Genomic DNA, 21,949 nt, shown 5'->3' on the forward strand with positions numbered 1-21,949 from the left:
TTCATCGATTTTCTTGGTAATTCATTTGGAAATATACCTTTATCAATTAATCACAGTCGGTTGCGCATGACACTGAGTCATGTGCAGTAATATTCGTTGACTCTTTTTTTTTTTTTTTATAAAGAAATTTATACAAATAATGAAAATTTTTATTAAAAAATAAATGAAAATGCTTATAATTTATTATAATTTATTAGTTGAAATTAATGTCCTAAAATTGCACTAATTTATTAACTATTTTAAGGGTGGTTTTCACTGTTTTCTCTCAAGTTTTCCAATTTTTTTTTTATCAATTATATATTATAGGTATGTTTATAATAATTGTATAATAATTTTCCACTGTCTATTAATAGAAACAACTATGTAAATTTTTAATCCAGATATCAATGGGAAAATTTATTTTCTTCTGGTAATAAATTGACAGTGGACACCTGCCTTTACAGTGCAATTAATTAATAAAATTCAACGTATAAAGTGACCTTAATATATTATGAAAATTAAATTTGATTATTGTTGACTATTGTTGACTAATTTATAATCAGTAAATAATTGTCAAAAAATTGCTTATCAATTTTTATATTCAACCTGAAGACCTGATCCACAAGTTAGCATTAATTAAGTAAATATTAATTTTTTTTTTAAATATTTATTTATAAAATGGGTTTATGAAAAATAGTAAAATTCATTTATAAATAATGATGATTTATTATACTTTTAATTTATCCATAATGAAAAACAATACTCCTATAATCTCTTGAATGATTTAACAACTATTATTTAAGTTAAATTTACTTATCAAATAATTATTTTTGTTTGTATTTTGTTTTCTGGTAAACAGAGTATGACTTATTTTTTCCAAATTCTCACAAATTCATTGAAAAATGCTTTAACAAAAACATCATCATTTGTAATTAAAATACTATCATAATTTCCATAAAATGCTTGCATTGTCCAATTGGTGCTACCATAAATCATTATTTCCTCATCAATAATTGCAAATTTGTGATGCATTAAACTTGCATTTGATCCATGTATTTGTATTATTATTCCTAAACAAATAAACTCACAATTAGCTTGTAAATTATTGTAGACAAATATAATTTAAAGAAAAATAGAGTCAACAAACCTGCACGTCTCATTCGATTAATTTGATCACCACAAACTGAATTACCAGCCATACTTGTATCAATAATTGCTCTTACACAAACATTATTTTCACGTACTTTAATTGCAGCATCAACAAGATCATGGCATGTTATAATATACATTGATAAATCCAATGTTTTTTTTGCCATACTCATGTAATGAACCAGTCGGCTAATTAAAAAATAAAATTCATTAGTTATTTAATAATATAAAAAACAATAATATACTCTCTTCATGTTGATTTATCATCAACATAAAATAAATTAATTGAAAAAAAATTATTACTTGACATTTGCAACTGCACACATATTTTTTCCACAAGCTTTTCTGCTATTTGCATGATTTCTACAATAACTACTTTGATCAGAAAACAAAAGAACTTCTGAAATTTTTTTTTTCTCATTATTATTATCAATGGCATTTTGAATTTTCCATTTTTTCCATAATTGCCAAGCAATTTCACTTCCAGCTACAGCCATAACAACAACAACAACTCGTTTAATTGATAACATTTTTGTTGATAGAAAATTAAAACAACGTGTTGATGATGAATTTATTTTGTTTATACTGTTGCAAGCTTTGTCTATGAATACATATTTTAATGAGTAGGGTGTCGAATAACACAAAAAAAAAAAAAAAAGGAGAGGGGGTTACTCAGTGATGACTAATGACCCATGTTTACATAAAAATTAAAATCATAACCCAATCACAATTGACACACACTTTATGGTGACAACTGACAAGTTGACAACTAACACTTGTAAAATTTAATTAAAAAATAAATTATTTCAGTTTCAATAATGACATTTGATAATGATGAACTGCAAGATGACGAAGAAGAAACAATTGTTTATGTTGAATTTGAAAGTACATCTGGTAATGATGCATTTCTCAGTGAAAAACTTCAATTGGACATGATTGGATTGGATACTGAGCATCCAATAATGAGAATAAATGGACGGGTAAGATATAAAAATATATTTAAAATAAAATATCAACGCAATTATTAATGAAAATTAAAATTTTAGCATTATGAAGGTACTTATGAAGATGCTGTTGGTACTTGTATGCTGTTTGATAAAGATAATCCAAAAGTAGAAGATCCAGTATTTGATAAAACACCAAATATTCGTTATAATACTAAAACTAAAAAAATATTAAAAATGAAACGGGTATTTGTTAAGCCAAGATTAGAAGTTCTTGGTGATTCAAATTGTTCAAGTTGTATACCAAATATTGAGACAATTAAAGAAGCTGGTGTACCACCAAAATATCAACAAGATGCATTATTATTATGGGAAAAAATAAGAAATGAAAGACTTGAAGCACGTAATGATTATTTAGAAAAACAAAAACAAAGAACAGAAAAAAGACAACGTGGTATTGAGCCAGATTCAGATTCAGATGAAGATAATCCATTTGTTATGTATAAAAATAAAGATGCTGATGATAAAATTAATCAAACAAAAAATGATACTGTTAAAAATAAAAGTCAAGAGTTAAATAAGAAAAAAATTGCCAACTCTTCTGATATTCTTCGAGTAAATTTACAAAGAATTGATGCACCAAGTAGTTCAAAAAATTCAAATACCATTAAAACATCAGAAAAAAATATATCTGTTGATAAAAAAACATCAAAAAATAATCCAGGTGTTGATAATTTAATTTTGAAAAATAATAAAAAAGCTAGTTCATCTAAAGATAATGGAAATTTACAAATAATTGATACTGAAGTAGCATCTTGTAGCAAAATGACTACAATTATTGATGAAAATAAATCTTTAAAAAATGATCATGTAGTTGGAAAGAGTGTTGACGAAGCTGTTGTTGATGATAATAAATCAAAAGAATCCACAAGTCAAACTGTAAATGATACACCACCCTCAAAACAACAAAAAAGAGCAGCAAAAATGCAAGAAATATCTGAAAGATTTAGAAGATCAGCATGTTTAATGAAGCTACAAACAGATAAAACAAAAAAAGATTCTTAATTTTCATATATTTTTTCATGTAAATAATTAAATTTTTCATTTTTCTTTATTTATTACAAATATATTTTCTAAAAAATAGATTAATTATAAAGAATCAGTAAATTTGACAATTTGATAATTAAAAAAAAAAAAAAAAGATTAAGCAAAAAAAAAATATTGCAATACAAAAAATTAATAAAAAAATTAATCATCATCAAAATTGTCATGTTTTTTCTTATTTTTAAAAATATAATATTTGATTTTCCATAATGTTAATCTACCAATCAAGATCTCTTGGTAGTTCATCAGGATATTCACCAGTGAGACAAGCTGTACAATGACCAATATAACTGCTTTCACGATTATCCATACCATGTCTGACAGCTTCAACAAGTCCATCAACTGATAAATAAGTTAGGGTATCAGCTCCAACATGTTTAGCTAATTTAATATTATCCAATCTATTTGCAATTAATTCTTCTCTTGTTGGAATATTTATACCCATGTAACAAGGATACTTAAGAGGTGGAGAAGCAATTTTCACATGAACCTGTTAAAATTAAAACAAACAATTTGTAATAAATAAAATTTAATAATTTAAAATGAATTAAGTTATTTTAAATTACCTCTTTAGCTCCAGCATCACGTAACAATTTAATAATTGGACCAATTGTATTACCCCTGACAATTGAATCATCAATGAGAATTAATCTTTTACCTTTGACATTTTCTGATAGTGCACCAAATTTTTTAGCAACACCTAATTGTCTTAGTCTTGTACTTGGTTGAATAAATGTACGTCCAACATAACGATTTTTACATAGTACCTCAGCAAATGGTACTTGTGATTGTCTTGCATATCCATGTGCAGCAGCTGTACCAGATTCAGGTACTGAACTAACAATATCAGCTTCAACTGGTGATTCAATAGCCAACATTCTTCCACATTGCATACGTACTGAATAAACCATTTGTCCTTCAAATATACTATCACTTCTTGCAAAATAAACATATTCAAATATACAAAATGCTTGTGGTTTTTTTTCAGGTCTATCAACAATGTCAATTGTTTTAATTCCTTCACGTGTTAATTCAACAATTTCACCAGGAAATACTTCACGTACATAACGTGCTCCAATACTAAGAAAACCACATGATTCAGATGATATAACCCAACCATCAGCATCATCATCATCATCTGATTCATTATTAGCAAGTTTACCAATTGGTACAATTTTACCTATACACAATGGACGATTACCATATGGATCACGTACACCATATATTTTATCTCTTTGCATAATAACAAGTGAATATGATAATGGTGCAAGTTGCATTAAATGTTTAATTCTTGCTGGCCAATCTGGTCCATTAACTTCACCCTCTGGTGGATTTAAACATAATGCTTGTGTTATAAGTTCTGAATCAGATAATGTTGATAAACCAACACCTCTACCAAGTACCATTTTTCTTAATGATTCTGTATTAACTAATTCACCATTATGTGCAACAGCCAATGCTCCATGTGCAGTATGTACAACAAATGGTTGACAATTAACTTCTTCACTTGCTGCACTTGTACTGTAACGTGTATGTCCAATACCAAGATTACCACGTAATTTTTTTATACTATCATCAGTAAATATATTATTTATCATTCCCATACCTTTATGTACATGAAATGATTTAGCACATACACCTTGACTTGTTACAATACCAGCTGATTCTTGACCTCTGTGTTGAAGTGCAACAAGACCAAGACAAATAACTTGACTTACATCCATTTGTGATGGCCAATCACCAGCAGCAATACAACCAAAAACACCACATTCATGAGTTAAACCAGATAATTTTTGTCCACGAGTTTCACCTTTACTTCTTGCTTGTTTTTTTTCCATTTTATTATCATCATCACCATCACCACTCACTGTTAAATGAGATATTGATTCTGAACAAGCTTCCATTGTCACTAATGTAACACTTATTGTGTCTCTTAAAATCTAATGAACAAAATAAATTAAATTTTATTCTATTTTATTTATTTTTTAAATTATAAATTGCAATATGTAGAACAAAAAAAAATATGTTTATTGTTATCAGATGAATGTGTTGAAATAGCACCCTCGAGGTCAGTAAATAAAATAACAAGATTTAACATTATATACGTATTTTAAATATTGCACAAACATTAAACTCTAATCAAATAATTTTACGCAAATAATTATCTTCATTTATATTTTCTTGTAAACTATTGACCCCCCACGAATACCAGATAGTATATCATGTTTTGTTTTTTTATATTTTTAATATTACTTTTCAGGCTGCATATATATTTTTTTATTTTGTTTAAATGTTGATTAAATAATAGAACAGTTTCATCATTTATCATGATAATCAAAGCTCTGTAAATTTGATAGCTCATTTCTTTTTTTTTTTGGAATAATTCAAAAATTAAAATCACCTGTTGCTAATTAATTTTTCTTGATTAAAATTCTTAAAATAAACTCATTGTATTGTTTATTTTAAAAAAAAATAACTAATGTTTAAAAACATATAAAAAACAATTTAACAAATTAAAATATTTTTTAAAAAAATTGATAATTTTTTTACTCAAAATTAAAATTTATAAATAATTAACTCTACTTGTTTTTACAGGTGAAAAAAAAATTTATTTAAATAAAATAATAGTTAAATAAACAATACAAAATTTTGTTTAAAAAATTTATAATTTTATTTTGTTTAAATAATTTAAAATTGTTATGTAAAATATAAAAATTAATTGTGAATTTGTTGTGATTGGTTGTATATTATCTTTGGACCCCACGCGTTGTTTTTTATTGAAAATTAATCACCGAAAAACTAACGACGTAGATATAATTTAATGAGAAATTTTTTTTTTATTATATTGAATTTAGTAGCACGTGATAGGAAAAATATAATCCGATAACATCAACTGATTTTGGGCGCCGAATAACGCGAATATGACATGAGCTATAATGCTAAAATTCTAGTATTTGATTAAGCTATGACTTTACTATTTATTTAACTATTCACAAATAGTTTAATTAATAAATATATATTTGATTAAATATTTTTAATAAAATATAATTGTAAAATTAATTATTAATATTTACCCCTGATTAGTACTGTCTCGATAATTATGAGTAATTAAAAATTGACAAGTCAAATTTTAATAAACAAAATATTTTTTTTAGCAAACAACACGTGTTTCTACGTATTGCATATCCACGCTTATTTCTTGGAAATTCCTGATTGTTCAAATCATGATGTAAATGGAATTTTTTTTTTTTATTTGGCTACTTTACACAGTTGATTTTTGTTAAAAAATTATTCCACGCATGACAATGAGTGCTGCGCATTGATATTTATTTTGAAAAAAAGAAAAATTCAATATTATTAATAAGCAATAACAATAAATAAAAACATTATTATTTACTAGTATATTGTTTAATAATAATTTATAATATTTATTATATTTATCAAGTCGATTGATGATTTTAAATTTTATTTATAAAAAAATTCACCACAATTCAAGATACTTTCCTTTTTTAAATTTTATAAATTGATAATAATTATAAATAAAAATAAAATGATTTATAATTTGTTTAAATAACAATTATTTAATGAATTATTATTGTTGATAATTTTATAATTTATTTTTTTATTAACTTTAAATGGCTACCGGAAATCAGTCAATGACTTTATTAGTTTCTACCGCTTCCAAATTGGAGCTAGACCACGTGATGATTCGTCCCATTCGGCATTCTTTTGCTTGCTTTTGCTGGAGCTCACTGAATCCACTGATCTGCTGACAATCAGTTATCAGAAAAATACAAGTCAATTGATATTTAATTAATTTGATTAATAAAAATGAAAAAAGGTATGTAGTTTCATTATTTAATAACGTATTGTTAAATAATTTAAAATAATTATATTTATATTTTAACAAATTGAATGTGCCATGCTTTCAAATTTGGAGCACATGTCTAGAAATTCAATATTCTAAATGAACAATTGTTTAAAATTTTAATTAATCTTCTTATTAATGGTTTTCCACCAGGTAGTGCTTCCAAAAGTCATGGACGCTTTGTTGTTGTTGGTGGTCATGATGATGACCCAAGCGACGAGATGGTGCAGTCTTGCTAACGTGAAAAGCCAATTGTTAATTGAGTCTATGATGTAGAATTTTTACAACCAAATCCAAGATGAATTGATGCATCATCAAGTTAAAAATATTTCATCAAGGTAACAACATTATTAATTATATTGTTATTTGAAATAAAACATGCATACGTTAGAGCCAGGTTGATACAATCCTGTCTACCTGGTGTAAAAGTACTGCTAAAATAACGAACTAATTTTGCATCAAATAGATTAATCATAATTTATTTATCGCTAAATATTATTTCGACATTTTTATTATGATTAAAAGTTTTTTTTTTTAATTTATAAAAATAAATTACTTAATTTTATTTTTTGATGATTTTTCAAGGTGGCGTCATGATGATTGTTCTTGCAAGCCACACAAGGGTCTGATAAATATTTCCTGGCATTGGTATATGTCCACATGAAATTTCAAAAGGTAATAATCATTTTTATTAATATGTATTTTAAAAAACTACGCCACTTTTCGAGTCGATTCTTTTCTTATATATTAGAGTCGACGAGGAGTCCTTTCGGCTTTTTGGGGGCTTAAAAGTGGCCACATTAAAATGCTGTACCAAGGTAATCAACATGAACATGATTTCTTGTTAGACTTGCTGGTCCATCAACATTTCCATAAAATATTAAATTATTTTTTTTAAATTATAATTCAACACAAGATAATTTATTCAATAATAATTTTCAATTACAGATTGTCCAAAAGAATTGAATAACAATTAGAGATTATTTCTTGGTCAAGTGATGATTCAATAAAACAAAAAAGGTAAATTATACTAAAATGTTTTTAAATAATTTATTAATTAAAAAAATTATATAAAATGATGAAATTCGAATAGAGCCAAAAAATATTCTTTATGAAAAATCCAATGATATTTAATGATAGGACTGAAAATTTAATTAAATAATGTATTTAGATTAATTTTAAATAACAATTTGAATAAATTATTAATTGTTGATTATTTTTTTATGTTTAGTTTCAATTGGATTCATTGATACCAGTTCCAGATTTTGTTCATGGTCTCAAACTTCTGTTGAGGATTATTCAACAACAATCCCATTACTTGGAGAAAAAAAAATAAAACATTCAATTGTAATTAGTATAATTTTGAGAATTAAATATACAATAATTATTATTAAATAAAAATATAAAAATTTGTATTTCAATCATTTAAATTTCCCCTTTTGCAACAAGCAGGTTCTTTTATTTTTATAGTTTATTTTGTTTCTGGTGTATTTTGTTGCACACTTTTTTATAATTACAGCTAAAAAAAAATGGAGATGTAAAAAAAATTGCATCCTGTTGAATTAATTTATTAAGACATTTTGCTTATCTAAAATTATTAAATGTTATTAAAATTGTTTGTTACTTCGTTAAAAAAAAGTTGCAATTAAATGTCATTCAGAAAGTCGAGAAAAATCTGGTTAAAGATTTAACAGATTAATCATGAAGCCCTTTATTTACTATCGTAATTAATTTTATAAATAATCAAAAGCAGTATTTTAAATTGTTATTGTATATTTATAATTTTTATTTATAAATAATTAACGTTCACGTGTGTTTATTTAAGCTGTTTGTGTAGGTACACCTTAAGGTCGCTTCATGTACCATGTGAGTTTATCCAAGACCCAAGTTTATCAACACCAAGTTTATTGACATAAATATTTACCCTAAAAATAGATATAAATAAACATTGTATTATTGTTTATAATAAATAACATTAAAAAATGTTAGCTACATTCGAAAAAGTTGTTCGATTTCGTCTAAAAAAATTTGGTATGTAATAACTTTTCATTCATCAAAAAAAATATTTAAAAAATATACATGATAATTAATCGAGGTTAAACATACTGTCATTATTAATTTATTTATTTTTTAAAATTATTTTAAATACTATCCCATCCTATTTTAATTTGTTTTTCAAAGAACAAACTAAAAATTAGTATGATTTTTTAATTAATAAAATCAATGATTTAGTGTATTTAATTCAGCTGTTAATTTAATAGAAAAAAATATTATTAAAATTTCAATTTGATATTTAATATAATTAAAATTAATAATTAATATTTACAGGCAGTTTTCCGATGACATACAAATTTTCAACAATACCACAAAATTCAGAAGTAAATAAATCACAAAAAATTTGTAGAAATAAAAAAGCTTTATTTGGTCAACCAACGTCATCAACCCATCCACACCTTGTAAAGCCTGGTGAAATTACACCTGGTATTTCCCTCGATGAATTCAAAACAAGACGATCAAAATTATGTGAAAAAATTCTATCAGAAAAATATTCTTCTAAAAATTTATCAAGCACACATATTTTAATAATACCCTCATCAAGTAAAGTCTACATGTCAGATAAAATTCCATATGTATTTCGTCAAAATACAGACTTTAATTATTTTACTGGTTGTCAAGAACCAGATAGTATTCTTGTATTAACAATAAATCCAAACAATAATTATAAATCAACAATATTCATGCAAAAAAAAGATGAACGTTCAGAACTTTGGGATGGTCCAAGAACTGGAGTTGAAGCAGCAACAAAATTATTTAACATTGATGAATCACTTGACGTTTCTGACTTTGAATCATTCATGACATCATTTATAAATGCTAATAAAAATAATTGTACAATATGGTATGATAATAAAAATATAATATCACAAGATATTCATAAAAAATTAAATCAAATAATTAAAAAAACAAAGCTAGATGTAATTTTAACACCTGAAACATTGTTTCATCAACTTCGTGTTGTAAAATCATCATCAGAAATAAATATTATGAAACAGTCATGTGAAATAGCATCTGCTGCAATATCAAAAACAATAGAAATTGGTAAACCTGGAATATCTGAACATCAGCTATTTGCAACTGTTGATTATGAATCACGTATGAGAGGAGCTGAATTTTTAGCTTATCCACCAGTTGTTGCAGCTGGTGATAATGCTAATATTATTCATTACATAACAAACAATCAAATAATTAAAAATGGAGATACAGTTTTAATGGATGCAGGTTTGTAATCATCATTGTTTTCAATTATTTAATTAGATAAATATGATTTTTTGATGGTATTATTTTGTTGATAGGATGTGAGTATCATGGATATTCATCTGACATAACAAGAACATGGCCAATTGATGGTAAATTTACTGATTATCAACGTGTTTTATATGAAGTTGTATTGGATGTACAAAAAACATTGATTAAACGATTGGAAAATTTTCCATCACTTGATCAATTGTTTAATGAAATGTGTATGCTTTTGGGCAAAAGATTACAAGAAATTAATTTAATTCCAAAAAATTTTAATGATAATGAATTACGTAGTGCTGCTTATTCATATTGTCCTCATCATGTCGGTCATTATTTGGGAATGGATGTTCATGATTGTGGTAAAATATCACGTGGTGTACAGGTTGAGCCAGGAATGATTATCACAGTTGAACCAGGTTATTATTTATCTACTTATTTTTATATTCGAAATGATGTTAAATTGGATGAGGAGTTTATGTTTTTTAATTTTTGTTTAAAGGTGTTTATGTCAACTCGAAAAATCATCTAGCTCCACCAGAATTTCATGGACTAGGAATTCGTATTGAAGATGATGTTTTAATTACAGAACAAGGACCAGATGTTTTAACGAAAATGTGCCCAAAAGAAATTCAAGATATTGAAGATCTTGCCAAACGAAATCTTGACTAAAATAAAAAAATTTTTATTTTTCAATAGTAAAATAATTTTAATAACGATATTAGATATACTAAATTTTTTACACAAATTTGATTTTTTAAACTTGGAGATTTATCTTTTCATTAGACGAAATTTTCATTTGAATTTATTGATTTATAGATTTTTATTTGGATAGATATTAGCAGTAGTAAGTAGTGCTGGGTTTTAAAACAATAATAAAATGATCTTTATGGGAATTTAATTTTTAAAATGTAATGTAAAAATTATTGAAATTCTAACAAATAGAATTGTATATAAATGTGAATTTTATACTGGTCATTTAACGTCAATTATGCATATCTTTGCATAATTTTTTTATCTTGCTAATTGACTGTAAGCAAAAAAATTTTAATTAAAAAATTGAATAAATTAAAAATTTATGAACTTTTTTTTCTCTGGCAATTATATTAGTAATAATTTTGTTTACAAATTTCGTTATTCAACTGTTAATTTTTTATTAAAATTGATATTAAATGTTTATTGATAAAAAAAAAGTAACTTGAACTTTTTATTTTAACAAAATAATTAAACACTACTCAAATATATAAATAATTAATTTACATAAATAAATAAATTTTATAAAATATCTAAAACTTCAAATGTATAATTAAAAAAAATAAATAAAACATTACTGAAACTTTATGAAAAAATAAAATTAAAATTTGAAGGTGTAAGTTTAATTAATATTTTTTTTTGACAATATGATAGTTCATGATGAGTCATATTATGAAAGTAGAAGACCAGTTGCAAAACGTGGAACATTGCATAATATTCAAAAAACATTTTGGGATGGTGAAAGACGTACAGTGTTTCATCGAACTTCCAAAGAATGGGGTAATAAATTGCATTATTATTAATTGAAATATTAAAAATAATTAACACCATTTTTTCATGTTTTAAATTAAAGCTTCAATTGCCATTTTTTACTCATGTTTTTTTGGAATTATATTTTCATTATTTTCATTACAACTGTGGATCACAGTTTATTATGCTTTGAATCTTGGTCATCCAGTTGTTGATGACATACACCAAATTTTTAAACTTGAAAATATCAAGTAGATGAGGAAAAAGCCATTCAATATTATTAATAGTTAATAAATAGTTAATACTACTATCAGAAAAAAATGTGTTAATAAAATTAGTACAAAAAAATAATTGATTTTTTCTTTAATTTAATAGAAATATTTTTTAATTTTAGTATTTTATTTATTCTTTAGAAAAAGAGTATTTTAATTGTATTTTCTTTCAAGAAAAAATTTAAGAAAATAAAAATAGCTTGTAAATTTAATTACTAAATAATAACAAGAAAAAAAAATTAATTTTTTTCGACAAATTTAATGACAGCAAAAAGGTGAAGCAAAGGATCTTTTTGCTCCAAAAAAATAATTAAAAAAAATTGTTCTATGTACGATAATTGATGTCTCAATAAAAAATTAAGACATTTTTTTTTTTTTTAATAAAAAATCAAATAAAAAAAATCAATAAGAAAATAAAAAAATCAAACGTTTTTAATTCAACAAGGAAAATCATTTTCTCAAATTATATTTTTTCTTCTTCTTTCCAAAATATAACAAATTTTTGATTCAATGAATTTTAATAATTACTATTTTATTTAAAAAATGTTTTTCTTTTTTTTTTTCAATACAAAAATTTAATAAACTTTGTCTAAACCTTCAAATTCTTGGAGTTTATCTATTGGTCTGTTGATGGTAATTGAATTAATCCTGATGATAGTGTGTTCACTTCTTCTAACTAAAAAACAACAAATAAATTATAAAAAATAAATTAAATAAATAAATTATTCAAGTAAAATAAATTTTAAATCAATACTTACAATGAATTCTGCGAAATTGTTTTCTTTTTTTATATCTAAAATGAGTTTTAGTATGTGACAATGTTTTTTCAATAACAGTTGCTTGAATATTGACTAATTCACGATTCAATATTGGTCTACCAATAAGTGTAAAATCCGTACCACCAACCAATAATACTTTTTCAAGGTTTATTTTATCTCCATTAGCTGGTGGCCAATATCCCTGTACCACTACTAAATCATTATCTGTTATTTTATGTTGTTTTCCACACAAATGAACAACTGCAAATAATCTGCTTGTTGACTGTTGGTTTATTTGATCATTAATTACACCAACAATTTCTGTTAGAAAAAAAAAATTTAAATCACAATTAAATTATTTACAAGACAAGCATTGCTAAACAATTATTTAACATTGTTAAATAAATTAACTTGATCAACTTTTTTAACATAAAAATGCCTCAAAAAGAGCAAAAAATTATCAACAAAATTGTGTCAACAATTGTCAAGCCATCCAAGCTGTTGTTACATCAAGAAAATTGAATGACATTGATGAAATTGTTGACAATTACTTGTAATTAATAATACTATTTTTTATTTTTGATATTTATCAATTACCATTTGACAATTTGTCCTCAGCTTCAGAATGATCTTCTATAACAGTTTGTTCTTCCGGTTGTTGAAAATTATATTTTCTTGGTATCCATTCTACACGTGTTTTTAATGAAGCAGTTTGCATCAAATTACATTGACGTCCTGTAAATAATATAAGCAATTAACACTTGTTATGTAAAAAAATTAAAAAATAGCAATCAAATGAATATTTTATTGTCAAGCCAAAAATTTGACTGACATGATTTTTTTTATAGAATTTGATCAAACCTGTATTGCTCAAAGCTGTGATAAATGTTGGTGCATAATTTTTTGGAATTTGATTATTAATAATTCCACATAGTCTAGATGTTAACCTTGCAATAGCAGCCATGATTATTTTATTATAAACTTTATATTATTTTCCTAGGTGTTTTTTAAATATTTTTTTTAGCCTAAAAAATAATTGTGTTTTCAACAATTGGGTTGGAGAAATTAAGCTTTATTTACATCTGTTTATAATTTACATACCACTACATACATACATATTTAGATTCACACTCACACGCCTTACGAGAAGTTACGACATGTCGTCAGCTGGCGTAGAGGTGGCTGCAATTATTCGCGCATGTGCATAAGGTTTTTCATGATTTTCTTCTGCCGGTTTTATGTATAAAAGGCTTCCGTAGTTCAATCAAGCTTTACAGTCTTTACAGTAGTTATCTAGTGCTTACGAGTCTTCAGGATTTTTCATCAAGCTTTTCAAAATTATTAGAGATAAACATATTTCATCAATTTTTTTTTTCTCTATAAATAAATTAGATAACTTTAAAATATGAAGACTTATCAACAAGCTGAGATGGATAGACTAACTCAAATAGAAAGGCTTATGAGAGAGCGTAGAATAGACGTTTTGAATATACAAAATGTAAGTTTAAAAATTTATATTATATAATTAAAAGAATTATGCGTTATTTAGCAATAGATTAATTAAATTAATCTTATTGTTTATTGTTAATTAAATTAAAAACTAATAAAGTTATTTTTTTTCCGATAGGCGACCCCATTGTCAAACAGATCGCTTCTACATTTAGTAATAACTAAAAAGATGATTAGAGATGCTGAAAAAGTTATTGATGATTGTGAAATGCATCCTGCAGAAGGTGCAGGGAAATTAAAAAATCTGCATAGAAATCTTATGTATAAGATGGCTAAAATATTTGTTCATGAACCACGACTCAAAAAAAGTAAGAAAATAACAACTTATGATAAAAATTAAATTCTGCATCATCATTATTATAAATACTAAAGATAACATATTTAATTTATTTTTCAGTATGCAAAGATATAGATAGTGAACTTGTTGTTTCATGCTTTACGAAATATACATTTTGGGAGTTATCAGATGACAAATTTGATGATCTAAAATATGTAATTAAATTCTGTGGATATAACTTAACGCACCTCAATGTAGCACAATATCCTGTTTCCGGAATAATGCCATTGATTAATAAAAACTGTCCAGGCCTTGAAGAACTTTCAGTAGCATTTGAAGAAATAAAAGATGACGATTTTAAAAATGTTTTTTCTAATATGCGTAAACTTGAAGAGCTAAGAATCTGGTGGGATTGTAAAAAATCAACGCTGCCAATGACTTTGGTCAAGTCATTAGAAGAAGTGGGTGGAACCTTGAAAAATTTACATTTTTCATATAATTCGGAAGATACCGGTATGTTCTTACCAGATTCATTGGCTTCGGTAAGTTTAATTTTAATAAATATAATTATTGATGTAGAATAAAAACATTTAATTTAGTTTTTAATAAAAATAATTATTTTTCAGGTATTCCCTCGGTTGATCACTTTGAAACGTTTACAAGTATCTGGTTTTCGACTGAGTCAAACAATAATTCAGTCAATAAGTGAAACAACAAGTATAACGAATCTACTATTACTCCCGGCCCATAATCATCCAATGGCGATTAACAAAATCAATATGTCTCCAATCGGGAATTTAAAAAATCTTAAATCATTAGATATTAGTTGGAGTTGTGGTGATACAGATGAATTATTAATTAATCTCGGTAATAATGCTAAAAATTTAGAAGAAATAATGATACTTGGAATAAATATAACAGATAATGGTATTTTCGCAGTCAAAAAAATGAGTCAATTGAAACGGCTCTATCTTAATGGTTTAGATGATTTCGATGAATTAAAAACGACAAATAATTTTATCACTGATGAATCAATTCAATGTTTAATTAATAATGAACAATTGAGGTATATAGATTTATGCAATTGCTCTAAAGTTTCTAATACATCAGTGATTAAACTTTTTGAAAATTTACCAAATTTATCATTTCTAGATATTGAAAATACAAATGTTACGATTAAAATTGTCGAAGAATTATCTAAACTAACGAAACTCCAGAAAGATATAGTACGTGTAAAAGTTTCTTTTAAAGATTGTAATGGTATTTTCAAATCATTATTGGCATCACATAATATTGAATTTATGAGACTATGCAATCATGATGATTAGTCAATTAAAAAAATTTATTGTGTTTTCTTATCATAATATAAAAAAAATTAAAATTTCATTGATTTAAGTACTACTCGATACTGTCATATGATAATAATTTAATAAAAGATAATAATAATAATAATTTTCTTTATTTACCCAACTGATTATACACCAAATTACATATTATAAGTTTTACTAATTACAAAATCAATGACCACTAACAAGTAGAAAAAATTAACAGCAAATTTTACAGCTATAAAAGCCATTGAACAATAATATATATTATGACAATTAATTCTTCTCTTGTTGAAATATTTATGCCCATATAGCAAAGATACTTGACAGTTGGAAAAGCAATTTTAAAAATAAAAAATTTCGTCAAGCTATCAATATCGATGGAAATTTTTTTTTTTCTCCGTATTACTCCGTAATTTTCGATTTTCTCTCCGTAAAATGCTGAAGCGCTAAAGTTTAAAAAATGTCTGGTATAAACTGCCTTTATGTTTACATTGAAAACAGTCAATGGCCGCCCTATGTTGCCAATTAATCTTGACAGCGTAAGTCAAAGTCATTTATCTCCAATTTTTTTACAACGAATTAACAATAAATACCCCTCAACATCAAACCAAGTGACACATTAATTAATCCAAAAATTTATTGTTTATCATAAAAAAATACCTGACAAGTATAAAAAACATTTAAATAATTTATCCAACAGTTCAATGACTAGTACAGCACTCACACCACCTTAATCATAATTTATATTATTATTGTACACATAAAAATAAAAAATAAGATAAAAAAAACGGTCTAAAATTTACAATCATTTTTATGGATCTTTGACCATTGTGAATATTATATATTTATAATTAATAATAAATTCCATTAAATGCTTAAAAGTTATCAAAAAACAAGCAAAAATTATTTACATAAAAATTCAGATCAATAAACTCCAAAAAAAAAATAAAAAAACAAGACTGAAAAAATTAAAAAAATCACATATGATTCATTTTTGAGTCAATGAATTAAATAAAAAAAAAAAATTAAACAAAGTGCACACAACTATATAATCTATAGAAAAAAAAAAAAAAAAATTTAATTAAAAAATAATTTTTTCTTGTTTTTTATTAGTGGAAGTAAATTATCAGGAAAATAATTTATAATTTTGTGTGACAAGCATTAAAAAGGGTGTCGACAATTCGACATAGGCGTCATGCACAGTTGTGGTTGTGTTTTTTCCCAATAGTGATAAATGATAATAAAAAGTGATATTATATTCATTTAATAGTATGGCATGATTTAATATCACAAGACCTTGAAAAATCATTTATCATAAGTATTAATAGTCAACAAAATTATCAATTAATATTTAATAAATTTTTAATTTTTTTATAAACAATATTATACTCATGTCATGACAACTCAACACTTGATAATTATTGAAAGTTATTTATTTAAAATTAAAAAATCATCAACAACAAATTGAATAAATTAATTTAATTTTTTTCTACTTGGAGCAACTAGTTTGTAATAATTTTTTAGCTTAAAAAATTACAATTGATTATTATATTTAATATATATAAAATATAGAGGAAAATAATGGCTAAAGAATATGATCATTTGTTTAAGCTTCTTATCATTGGTGATAGTGGTAATTATCTTTATGAAAAATAAATTATTATTATTACTGTGATCTTGTAATGGGAATTTTTTAAAAAGCTTAAATATTTAATGTTTGTTTTTAGGTGTTGGAAAAAGTTCACTGCTTCTTAGATTTGCAGATAATACATTTAATGGAAGTTATATAACAACAATTGGTGTTGATTTTAAAATTAGAACTGTTGAAGTTGATGGTGATAGAGTAAAACTTCAAATATGGGATACAGCTGGTCAAGAAAGGTAACAGATTACAATATTAAATAAGGAAAAAAAATGTATTTATCATGATGATATTAATATAGTTTATTTAATTATGTAGATTTCGAACAATAACATCAACGTATTATCGTGGTACACATGGTGTAATTGTTGTTTATGATGTAACAAGTGGTGATTCATTTGCAAATGTTAAACGTTGGCTACATGAAATTGATCATAATTGTGACATTGTTAATAAAGTTTTAGTTGGTAATAAAAATGATGCTCCAAATCTTAAAGTTGTACTGACTGAAGATGCTCAACGTTTTGCTAATCAAATGGGTATTCAACTATTTGAAACATCAGCTAAAGATAATATTAATGTTGAAGAAGTAAGTTTAACAATATTTAAATTCATCAACAATTTTATTTATCTTGTTTATTAATTTATTTAATTACAGATGTTTATGGCAATAACTCGTCAAGTTTTAAAAACTAAAAAAGAAAGAAAAGATCGTCAAGCTATTCAAAATAATGACACATTGGATCTTACTAAAAAACCAAAACAACATCGAAAAAAATGCTGTTAACGTGTCTCAATTTATACCTAATTACTATTATCAATATTTTTTTTTTTTATACAAATAAATTTTCAAATCAATAATTATAAATAAATATCAAAACGTCAAGTTATTATGATTTTATTATTATGTATAAAAATGAACACAACAAGTGTCAAGTTTGTAATATCAGTGTTTATAATAATTAAGTGTAAATTGTGATGAAGTTTTAATTTAACGAAATTTTCATATCTTCCTTAGCTACACAGGGATCTCAATAACGATAATGCTAATTACAAAAATAAACAAAAAATAATATACAAAAAAAAACATCGAATTATTATTTGACAATTTTTCTAAAATAAAAATTATTTACAAAAAAAAAAAAGAAAAGAAAAAACATTTGAAAAAATATAAATAAATTTGTATTATTTTAGAAAATAATAATTTACAATTTTTAAATATATTTGATAAATGTTAATATGTCAAGTATTATTATTTAAAAAATAATTGTTAAATTTTATTTAATATCTTTAATTATAAACAATTAATATTAATATTTTTACAGGCAAAGACATGATTAAAGTCTGTGATAATCCATCAAATAAATTCAATTAAAAAATAAAAAAATTCATTATCAATATCTCAATAATTCTTAATGATAATTAAAAATTAAAATAATAATAATAATACTATGAATTTCAGGATGAAAAAAAAAAAATTTATAATAATTAAGTAGCAAAATTTAATTGTGTAATTGTCATTTTATGTACCAGACAAACGACAAATATTAACATTATTTTTCCATGAATTAAATTCATTATAAAACAACAAAAAAAAAAAAGATTTCTTTTTAAAAAAATAATTAAAAATGTGCATATATATATTAATGATCAATATTATATGAATTTTTTTATGAAGTATTAATTTTTCGTTTGTGGATTAACAGTACTAAAAACAAATACTAAACATCCAAATGTTAAAATTGAACCATGAGCAACAATAGCACTTCCTTCCCAGCCAGCTTGTGTATAAACTTCATTTTCATCATCTTGATCAAGTACAGAACATTTACAAGGAGTACGTTGTTGTTGTTTTTGTTGTTTATTATTATTACTAGTAATTTTTTTAGATAAATTAGATGTTTTATTTGTTTTAAATGATTGCCAATTATCAGTTAATAAATCATCATTTTTATTATCTTGATTAATTGATAATGATGTATAATCACATGAATAAAAAACATTATCAACAGTTGTACCAAATTCACTGTAATTTAATAATTCATAACGTCTTGTTGTTTCACAATAAAATATAACAGCATGTTTTGATGATATTGAATTACAATAACCATAATTATCAAGTGATACATCACAATTTGTACCTTTACCAATTGTCAATGTTTTTTTAATCATAAATGCTGGTGGTCCTGGTTTTCTACTTAATGGAAATAATGCTGCTCTTGCTTCATTATTATCATTTATTATATCATAATCATTACCAAGAGGATTTAATATTTGTTCTAATCTTTGTTGTGCAAGTGCTTCTAATACTGGTCGTTCTAATAATTGAACACCTTCTTTTATTGTATAACCATAATCAATATTAATTTTATTTGTATTATTATTATTATTTACATATAGATTTTCATTGTCATTTATATTTTTTTTATCTTTATTTGCATTTATTTCCATAACTTCATTATCATTATCATCAACATTGTCATCATTGGTAGTTGAATTTTCATTGATACAATTATTATCATTTTGCTTATTTGTTGTACTTGTTTTTGTTGATGATGTTGTTGTTGTTGCTGTATCAATATTTGGACGTATAAAATATTTATCACGATTTGTATTTATTGAATTTAATTCTGTTGGATTTCTATAATGATATTTAATTGTTTCTGGTACTTTAACTTTAGTTCTACCATTAACACCAAGTTTAACACGAAATAATGGATTAGTTGCATATGCTTTTTTGATAAATTCAAGTTTAATAGCATGTGGATCAATTTGACGATTAGCAAATTGATCCCATAGCTTTAAACGATCAGTTGCATTACATGATTGTAATAAATTTTGATCAATAAAATGATTTGGATGATTTGGACACATCCATCTACCACTTGGAAATGCTGTTAATGGTGGATCAAGACAATCTTGATGAAAATAAAGTGGACAATAATCACATGCAATAAGTGGTGCTTTTTTACAACTTTTACCACATTCAAAACATAATCTTGCTGGTAATGGTACCATTAATCCAGAATCTAAACAATGAGATTTTCCATTATTTGATTGTGAGCTTTGTTGCTTACCACGTTTACCAGATGTTACATCAATTTTATCAGTTCCAGGAAATGTTATTGGTAATCTTAATTCACGTGGTAATTCAAATTCACGTGGATTTGCTAATGCAGCAGCAAATGCAAGTACTTCAAGTGCTGATTTATTTTTTTTTTTTCCATTTAAATTTTCTTTATCTTTTTTTGTTGAACAACGACACGAGTGACACATCCATTCACCATTTGGTATGTCAGTTGAATCAAGAGGTGGATCACTAGTTTAATGAAAAATTTATTAAAATAAATTAAAAACTATTTTTAATCAGTTAAAGCCAATTTGAAAGGTTTAATTGCTTACTGGCATTGAAGATGAAATGATGCTGGACATTTGTCGCAACAAATTAATTCACCACCATCACGACAAGCATCACAAGAATCTCTATTATGTCCACGTCCAGGTCTCTTGAAATATGGATGACGCTTATCTTCTCTATTCCTTTTATATTTATTTGATTTAACTTCTTCAGAAACTGGTGGTGCTATTAAAGCTTGAATTTGCTAAATTATTTTGTTAAATTAAAACATTATTATTAATAAATATGTTTAAGCATTTAAGCATGTGGTTTAATTAAATTTTCATTTATTACTTACAGGCATCAATCCTCCGTTTGATGATAGGCCATACTCTACAGTACCCATTTTATATAATTTATAATTTAATTATATTTTACGTTTTATTGTTTCGAAATTGTTGATGTAACTTTTTTTTTCAATTGATAAAAAGCCTTTGAAGATTTAGAACAATTTAGAATAATCCAAGGGTTTTGTCTGTTAGACTATCAGCTCCATCAAGCTCTTCTTCATCAGCCCATCGAAAAATGTATATTTATGTATTTTTACACTGTTTACTTCGAAACTGCATTCCAAATTCCAAATTTCCAATTAGCTAGTGTAAACTAGATATTTATTTTTTAAGCCTAAATTTTTTTATCAATTCCTGAAAATATCCTTATATTTTCTATAATATTAAAATTGTTTTTCTAATTACAAATTAATTATTATTAATTAATAAAAATTAAGGAAAAAAAAATTATTCCCCAAATTATCTAGGGTTTTTCATCAAGTTGTAAATTTGTAATTGTCTTGTTGAAAAAGTTGGCTTTAATTTTAGTCTTCTTATCATTTATTTAATATTAATTATTTGAATTAAAATATTTATAATAATATTTAATAATTATAAATAATAAATCAAAGTAAAAAAATAATCCTAAAAAA

At 24.6% G+C, this 21,949-nt stretch overlaps 7 protein-coding genes and 1 long non-coding RNA gene across 11 annotated transcripts; 4 read left to right on the plus strand and 4 right to left on the minus strand.

Moving 5' to 3' along the window:
• Positions 1-321: 321 nt before the first annotated feature.
• LOC122858384 lies at positions 322-3,169 on the plus strand. Of its 2 annotated transcripts, none has more exons than XM_044161260.1 (3): positions 322-604; positions 1,939-2,108; positions 2,175-3,169. In XM_044161260.1, exons 2-3 carry the CDS (start codon positions 1,947-1,949, stop codon positions 3,135-3,137), a joined length of 1,125 nt encoding a protein of 374 aa, XP_044017195.1. In that variant the 5' UTR covers positions 322-604; positions 1,939-1,946; the 3' UTR covers positions 3,138-3,169. The 2 variants fall into 2 exon arrangements, with proteins under 2 accessions (XP_044017195.1, XP_044017194.1); XM_044161259.1 differs by having other exon boundaries at positions 323-619.
• On the minus strand, positions 686-1,759 carry LOC122858385 (mitochondrial cardiolipin hydrolase). The gene is made up of 3 exons (XM_044161261.1): positions 1,432-1,759; positions 1,127-1,317; positions 686-1,049 (listed from the first exon to the last, which is right to left on the minus strand). The coding sequence occupies exons 1-3, from the start codon at positions 1,656-1,658 to the stop codon at positions 847-849; spliced, it is 621 nt and encodes a 206-aa protein (XP_044017196.1). The 5' UTR covers positions 1,659-1,759; the 3' UTR covers positions 686-846.
• On the minus strand, positions 3,127-6,780 carry LOC122858383 (amidophosphoribosyltransferase-like). The gene is made up of 3 exons (XM_044161258.1): positions 6,251-6,780; positions 3,743-5,116; positions 3,127-3,666 (listed from the first exon to the last, which is right to left on the minus strand). Exons 2-3 carry the CDS (start codon positions 5,078-5,080, stop codon positions 3,394-3,396), a joined length of 1,611 nt encoding a protein of 536 aa, XP_044017193.1. The 5' UTR covers positions 5,081-5,116; positions 6,251-6,780; the 3' UTR covers positions 3,127-3,393.
• A 123-nt stretch (positions 6,781-6,903) lies between these two features.
• Positions 6,904-8,378, plus strand: LOC122858386. Of its 3 annotated transcripts, XR_006374293.1 has the most exons (6): positions 6,904-7,017; positions 7,198-7,382; positions 7,630-7,719; positions 7,796-7,862; positions 7,993-8,064; positions 8,276-8,378. It is a non-coding gene; the product is annotated as an uncharacterized LOC122858386 (long non-coding RNA). The 3 variants fall into 3 exon arrangements; XR_006374292.1 differs by having other exon boundaries at positions 7,630-7,862; XR_006374291.1 differs by lacking the exon at positions 7,796-7,862.
• Positions 8,379-8,903: 525 nt separating this feature from the next.
• LOC122858387 (xaa-Pro aminopeptidase 3-like) lies at positions 8,904-12,105 on the plus strand. The gene is made up of 6 exons (XM_044161262.1): positions 8,904-9,075; positions 9,373-10,323; positions 10,398-10,760; positions 10,844-11,373; positions 11,749-11,874; positions 11,948-12,105. Exons 1-4 carry the CDS (start codon positions 9,027-9,029, stop codon positions 11,011-11,013), a joined length of 1,533 nt encoding a protein of 510 aa, XP_044017197.1. The 5' UTR covers positions 8,904-9,026; the 3' UTR covers positions 11,014-11,373; positions 11,749-11,874; positions 11,948-12,105.
• A 554-nt stretch (positions 12,106-12,659) lies between these two features.
• LOC122858389 (39S ribosomal protein L21, mitochondrial) lies at positions 12,660-13,967 on the minus strand. The gene is made up of 4 exons (XM_044161263.1): positions 13,736-13,967; positions 13,472-13,609; positions 12,875-13,195; positions 12,660-12,792 (listed from the first exon to the last, which is right to left on the minus strand). Exons 1-4 carry the CDS (start codon positions 13,836-13,838, stop codon positions 12,692-12,694), a joined length of 663 nt encoding a protein of 220 aa, XP_044017198.1. The 5' UTR covers positions 13,839-13,967; the 3' UTR covers positions 12,660-12,691.
• Positions 13,968-16,485: 2,518 nt separating this feature from the next.
• On the plus strand, positions 16,486-18,717 carry LOC122858391 (ras-related protein Rab-35-like). Its single transcript, XM_044161265.1, has 4 exons — positions 16,486-17,621; positions 17,716-17,869; positions 17,949-18,219; positions 18,289-18,717. The coding sequence occupies exons 1-4, from the start codon at positions 17,570-17,572 to the stop codon at positions 18,415-18,417; spliced, it is 606 nt and encodes a 201-aa protein (XP_044017200.1). The 5' UTR covers positions 16,486-17,569; the 3' UTR covers positions 18,418-18,717.
• LOC122858390 (PHD finger protein 12) lies at positions 18,655-21,738 on the minus strand. The gene is made up of 3 exons (XM_044161264.1): positions 21,326-21,738; positions 21,033-21,232; positions 18,655-20,949 (listed from the first exon to the last, which is right to left on the minus strand). The coding sequence occupies exons 1-3, from the start codon at positions 21,371-21,373 to the stop codon at positions 19,311-19,313; spliced, it is 1,887 nt and encodes a 628-aa protein (XP_044017199.1). The 5' UTR covers positions 21,374-21,738; the 3' UTR covers positions 18,655-19,310.
• Between the last annotated feature and the right edge of the window lie 211 nt (positions 21,739-21,949).

The sequence above is a fragment of the Aphidius gifuensis genome, linkage group LG5 (assembly GCF_014905175.1).
Source record: "Aphidius gifuensis isolate YNYX2018 linkage group LG5, ASM1490517v1, whole genome shotgun sequence".
NCBI classification, from domain to species: Eukaryota; Metazoa; Arthropoda; class Insecta; order Hymenoptera; family Braconidae; genus Aphidius; species Aphidius gifuensis.

Excerpts from the sequence above, each read along its gene's own strand:
- LOC122858385 (XM_044161261.1), bottom strand. The coding sequence starts at position 1,658 with ATGTTATCAATTAAACGAGTTGTTGTTGTTGTTATGGCTGTAGCTGGA. Across the intron at positions 1,318-1,431 it reads TGTGCAGTTGCAAATGTCAA|CCGACTGGTTCATTACATGA; the intron begins GTAATAATTTTT and ends TTTTTTAATTAG. Across the intron at positions 1,050-1,126 it reads TAATCGAATGAGACGTGCAG|GAATAATAATACAAATACAT; the intron begins GTTTGTTGACTC and ends TTATTTGTTTAG.
- LOC122858384 (XM_044161260.1), top strand. The coding sequence starts at position 1,947 with ATGACATTTGATAATGATGAACTGCAAGATGACGAAGAAGAAACAATT. Across the intron at positions 2,109-2,174 it reads TAATGAGAATAAATGGACGG|CATTATGAAGGTACTTATGA; the intron begins GTAAGATATAAA and ends TTAAAATTTTAG.
- LOC122858383 (XM_044161258.1), bottom strand. The coding sequence starts at position 5,080 with ATGGAAGCTTGTTCAGAATCAATATCTCATTTAACAGTGAGTGGTGAT. Across the intron at positions 3,667-3,742 it reads GTGATGCTGGAGCTAAAGAG|GTTCATGTGAAAATTGCTTC; the intron begins GTAATTTAAAAT and ends TAATTTTAACAG.
- LOC122858387 (XM_044161262.1), top strand. The coding sequence starts at position 9,027 with ATGTTAGCTACATTCGAAAAAGTTGTTCGATTTCGTCTAAAAAAATTT. Across the intron at positions 10,324-10,397 it reads TACAGTTTTAATGGATGCAG|GATGTGAGTATCATGGATAT; the intron begins GTTTGTAATCAT and ends TTTTGTTGATAG. Across the intron at positions 10,761-10,843 it reads GATTATCACAGTTGAACCAG|GTGTTTATGTCAACTCGAAA; the intron begins GTTATTATTTAT and ends TTTTGTTTAAAG.
- LOC122858389 (XM_044161263.1), bottom strand. The coding sequence starts at position 13,838 with ATGGCTGCTATTGCAAGGTTAACATCTAGACTATGTGGAATTATTAAT. Across the intron at positions 13,610-13,735 it reads CACAGCTTTGAGCAATACAG|GACGTCAATGTAATTTGATG; the intron begins GTTTGATCAAAT and ends TATTATTTACAG. Across the intron at positions 12,793-12,874 it reads ACAATTTCGCAGAATTCATT|TTAGAAGAAGTGAACACACT; the intron begins GTAAGTATTGAT and ends GTTGTTTTTTAG.
- LOC122858391 (XM_044161265.1), top strand. The coding sequence starts at position 17,570 with ATGGCTAAAGAATATGATCATTTGTTTAAGCTTCTTATCATTGGTGAT. Across the intron at positions 17,622-17,715 it reads TCTTATCATTGGTGATAGTG|GTGTTGGAAAAAGTTCACTG; the intron begins GTAATTATCTTT and ends GTTTGTTTTTAG. Across the intron at positions 17,870-17,948 it reads GATACAGCTGGTCAAGAAAG|ATTTCGAACAATAACATCAA; the intron begins GTAACAGATTAC and ends TTAATTATGTAG.
- LOC122858390 (XM_044161264.1), bottom strand. The coding sequence starts at position 21,373 with ATGGGTACTGTAGAGTATGGCCTATCATCAAACGGAGGATTGATGCCT. Across the intron at positions 21,233-21,325 it reads CAAACGGAGGATTGATGCCT|CAAATTCAAGCTTTAATAGC; the intron begins GTAAGTAATAAA and ends AAAATAATTTAG. Across the intron at positions 20,950-21,032 it reads TCATTTCATCTTCAATGCCA|TGATCCACCTCTTGATTCAA; the intron begins GTAAGCAATTAA and ends TCATTAAACTAG.